The sequence below is a fragment of the Pogonomyrmex barbatus genome, unplaced genomic scaffold (assembly GCF_055798465.1).
Source record: "Pogonomyrmex barbatus isolate J1 unplaced genomic scaffold, ASM5579846v1 scaffold4, whole genome shotgun sequence".
Classification (NCBI taxonomy): domain Eukaryota; kingdom Metazoa; phylum Arthropoda; class Insecta; order Hymenoptera; family Formicidae; genus Pogonomyrmex; species Pogonomyrmex barbatus.
In genome coordinates this window covers 1,616,614-1,621,301 of record NW_028297138.1, presented here as the reverse complement: position 1 = coordinate 1,621,301, position 4,688 = coordinate 1,616,614, and the positions used below count along the sequence as shown (strand labels likewise).

Here is a 4,688-nt window from a genome sequence, read left to right as displayed (position 1 = left end):
AGCGAGAGCGACGAATCGTTTTTACGCGCGTTCGATCGTAATTTGACGTATCGCGATTCCGATGACGATCGTTGCGAGTTGCTTATTGAGAGTGACGACAGTTTAGAGTGTCACGAGACTATTGCGCCCGGTAATGACAAGGAGTGGATCGTGACGAGAGAAAATGTTCGCTGGAATGTGGCTACGTATCACTTGCGACGGGAGATCGGTACGGAGAGTTCGCGAGAGAAACTGTGGATCGGAACGTTGCTCGCTCTGAGCGATAGAGCGGTAATCTACGAGAGAACAGCGAGAGAGAAAAAAATTCGAGACATTAAATTCGTCGTTCCTACGGACAATTGGGGTAACACAGTGTGGGAAGTTGCGACATGAAAAAAAGTTGCGATCTTCTCGAACGCGCGGCGGGAGTTGAAGGGGTGTACGCCTATCGTATTTGGGAACAGGAGTGTATCGAGTGTCTCCAGATCTTGAGAGAAAGATGTGAGAATAGAGTCGATCCTACGGTTACCGGAACGATAAATTCTTTAATCTCTCGAATAGCGCAATTGGAGGGTGCGAGATTCGCTTTGAGTAGACGTTTTAGTCACTTGGGTGCAGGATACGACGGTTCGAAGGGATTCGAATGGGTGGATATCGAGACGGCTTTCGCGAATCGTGTACGAACGGGTGCTGTGGTAAATATCGAGTACATCGAACCTCGACGGTTTCTTGAGGACGCGAGGGCTACGGTGCTCGAGCGGGTGCAAGTCGATCTTGATATGCACGTGTGTTTAAAGATCAACACCGTGTTTCACGGGGAGTTTGTCGCGAATGATAAAAGTGCCGTTAAGAGCATTCGTACGAAGAATTGTCAGCTATTCGGTATGTCCGATCTACGAGAATGGTATGACGAGAACGTTATGAATGTTGTTCTGACGTCGCTAGAAGAATTTCAGGAACGTGATAGCGGTTGGGCGTTATTTCGAATATTAAATTTGATGATTAATATAAATAAGTGTAATCTTATGCACGCTGGATGTTGGACGTTACTTCCTCCGAAGATAAAATATAAAAGAGCCGTGATTAATGTACGTTCACACGATAATGCATGTTTCGCGTGGGCGGTGATGGCCGCTCTATATCCCGTTGATATGCACCCGGATAGATCGTCGTCGTATCCTCACTATTCGTTAGTGCTAAATTTCGATGGTATTGATTTTCCTATGACACTACGAAATATCGCTAGATTCGAACGTCTCAATGATTTGTCTATTAACGTATTTGCTATTCGAGAGAAAACGGGGAGAAACGATATCACGATCGTTCCTTTGTCGCTTACGGAAAACAAAAAATCTACGCACGTGAATTTGCTCTATTTGTCGAACGAACGGTGCGGCGATAATGTCGGTCATTTCGTATGGATAAAGCACTTGTCTCGACTGTTAACGTCGCAAATAAATAAGCATAAGGAAAAAAAATACATATGCGATCGGTAAGCGTAAGAGAGATTATTCTCGTTGTGAGATAAATTTTGTATTAATTATATATTGTATTTTTCAGATGTCTACATTATTTTTATTCAAATGAGAAATTGGTCGCGCATAGCATCGAGTGCGGAAAAGCGAACGACTGTGCTGTTATTCTTCCGAGCGAGGACGATAAGTTGCTCTCGTTTCACAATCACGACAGAAAGGAGAGACTACGATTCGTCGTGTATGCAGATCTGGAGTGTGTCCTAGAAAAGGGAAATCAACGATTCAGTGGAAGTCTCGACAATAGATTCGCCTATCAACATCACAAGGCGTTTAGCGTAGGATATTATTTGCATAGCACGTACGACGGAATCGTTTCCGCGTATAGATTTCGCCGAGGCGACGATTGCGTCTCGTGGTTCGTCGAGGAGCTGCGCGCTCTCGCGTGTCGCGTGAAGAAGATTCTGTGCGCTAGCGTACCGATGTCGGAGCTCACGTCGAACGAATGGAACGCTTTTCAAAAGGCGACAAATTGTCACGTGTGCGGAAAGAGCTTTGAGTCGTACGATATTCGTGTGCGTGATCACTGTCATCTTACCGGACGATATAGAGGACCCGCGCACGCGAGTTGTAATTTGAATTATCAGAATGCGTTTGTTATTCCTGTTTTTTTTCATAATCTATCCGGTTATGATGCACACTTCATTATTAAGGATATAGCGAACGCTTTTGAGGGTAAAGTCGATTTGTTACCGTTGACTAAGGAAAATTACATCGCGTTTTCGAAAATTGTCAACGATTCGACGTACGGAAAATGGAAGACTTGTGTTAAGCTACGTTTCGTGGATTCGTTTAAGTTTCTTAATACTAGTTTAGAAAAAGTAGTTTCGTATCTAGATCGAGAAAAATTGAGGATCTCGCGATTCGAATTTTCTGATTTAATTGCGGAGGATTTCGAGTTGCTCACGCGCAAGGGCGTATTTCCTTATGAGTATATTGATAGCGTTGATAAACTGTTAGTAACCGAATTACCGCCGATTGAAGCTTTTTACAGTTCTTTAATTGGTGAAACTGTGAGTGTTAGTGATTATGAACATGCGCGAAGAATATGGGAACGTTTTCACGTGAAAACTCTCGGCGAATACAGCGATCTATATTTGAAAACGGATGTGCTTCTCTTGGCGGATGTCTTTGAAAATTTTCGAGATACTTGTATGGAAAGTTACAATTTGGATCCAGCGCATTATTTCACATTACCAGGATATACGTGGGACGCTATGTTGAAATATACGAACGTTCGATTCGATCTGCTCACTGATATTGATATGGTGATGTTCGTAGAGCGCGGTATACGCGGCGGGTTAAGCCAATGCTCGAATAGATACGCGCGAGTTAATAATCAATATGAATCATCATATGATTCGTCTCAACCGTCGTCGTATCTTATGTATTACGATGTGAACAATCTCTACGGTTGGGCTATGTGCGAACCTTTACCGTATGCGGAATTTCGTTGGGTCGAGAATGTCGAAGGTTTCGATATTATGTCCGTGCCATCTGACTCCGATATTGGTTATATTCTAGAAGTCGATCTCGAATATCCGCGACATCTTCACGACGATCACGCGGATCTTCCGTTTTGCCCGACGCGCGAGAGACCACCGGGAAATCGAAACGAAAAGCTACTCGCCACGCTCTACGACAAGTCGCGTTACGTGACGTATTATCGTAATCTTCAGCAGTGCGTGCGACACGGTTTACGCGTGACAAAGATCTATCGCGCGTTGCAATTCGCGCAGTCTCCTTGGTTGCGCGCGTATATCGAGCTCAATACGGAACGGAGAACTCGCGCGAGCAATGAGTTCGAGAGAAATCTGTATAAGCTGATGAACAACGCGGTTTTCGGTAAAACAATGGAGAACGTACGTAATTACGTAGACGTGAGACTCGTGACGCGTTGGGATGGAAGATATGGCGCAGAAGCGCTGATCGCGAAACCGAATTTTCATAGTAGGAGCGTTTTCGACGAGAATCTTATGGCTATCGAGTTACGCAAACTCGAGGTTCAATTTAACAAACCAATCTACGTCGATATGTGTATTCTAGAAATATCTAAGATGCGATTATACGATTTTCATTACGATTATATGATACCGCTTTATCGCTCTAAATGCAAAATTATGTACACGGATACCGATAGTTTGATATATTTTCTGGAATGTCAAAATGTTTATGAGAATATGAAGCGAGATATCGTGAGATTTGATACTAGCGATTATTCCGACAACAACGCGTACGATATACCGCGCGCGAATAAAAAGGTTCTTGGTTTGATGAAAGATGAGAACAACGGAGCGATAATGACGGAGTTCATAGGACTCAGGGCGAAGATGTATGCTCTGAGAGTTTTGGGAAAGAGCGATACGAAGAGAATAAAGGGCGTTAGGAGGAATACCGTCGCGAAAACGATAACGTTCGAGGATTTCGCGTGTTGCTTGAACGAATCTTTGCAGCAATCGAGACGTCAGGTGTGCATACGCTCGATGTTGCACGAGGTTTACACCGTGTCCGAATTAAAGCTAGTTTTGAGTCCTTACGACGACAAGCGATACTTAATACCTGGCTCCACTAATACATTACCGTGGGGTCATTATAAGATACCATTATAATAAGTAAACTTTGTACTAATATAGAATAAGTGATACTGTACATTCTTTATTATAATACAGCTGTTTTGTGAATCCAAGAGTTATGTGTATTGTCCATTCCTAACCATTTGACAAAAACTTTATCGTCCTTTCTACGTAATACTTTCTCAACGAGATAGATATCAGGATTGGAAACTCGTAGTAACTCGTGTTCGTAAAACCCTCCGGCTATTGGTTCCTTACGATAGTCTTTTAGCAGATACGTCACAGGATTCGTGTGTTGCACCTTAGCGATTCGAAAAATCTCAGTCGTCCAGTTAGACGTATATCCTTTTTCGAAAATCGTTTTGAACTTGCTAACGCGTACCGGATCGTTCACCTTGAATTTTGCGGGGGCTGAAATCTTCAAGTGACTGTATACCGTGGAGAGAAGTCTCATGGCAATGGTTGGAGTTACATCCGCCGGTCGCATTCCGATCGTTCGATGCGTGCGATTGTTATACTCCGAGATTAAACGCGGTAGAGCATCGAGCCATCTGTACGATCCGTTTAGCGTAAAGAGTTTCCACATGTTGTTCTTGAGCGTGCG

At 43.6% G+C, this 4,688-nt stretch overlaps 1 protein-coding gene across 1 annotated transcript; it reads left to right on the top strand.

Moving 5' to 3' along the window:
* The first annotated feature begins 368 nt into the window (after nt 1-368).
* Nucleotides 369-4,120, top strand: LOC148935592 (uncharacterized). The gene is made up of 3 exons (XM_089081144.1): nt 369-1,471; nt 1,585-3,546; nt 3,652-4,120. Exons 1-3 carry the CDS (start codon nt 369-371, stop codon nt 4,118-4,120), a joined length of 3,534 nt encoding a protein of 1,177 aa, XP_088937270.1.
* The last annotated feature ends 568 nt before the right edge of the window (nt 4,121-4,688 follow it).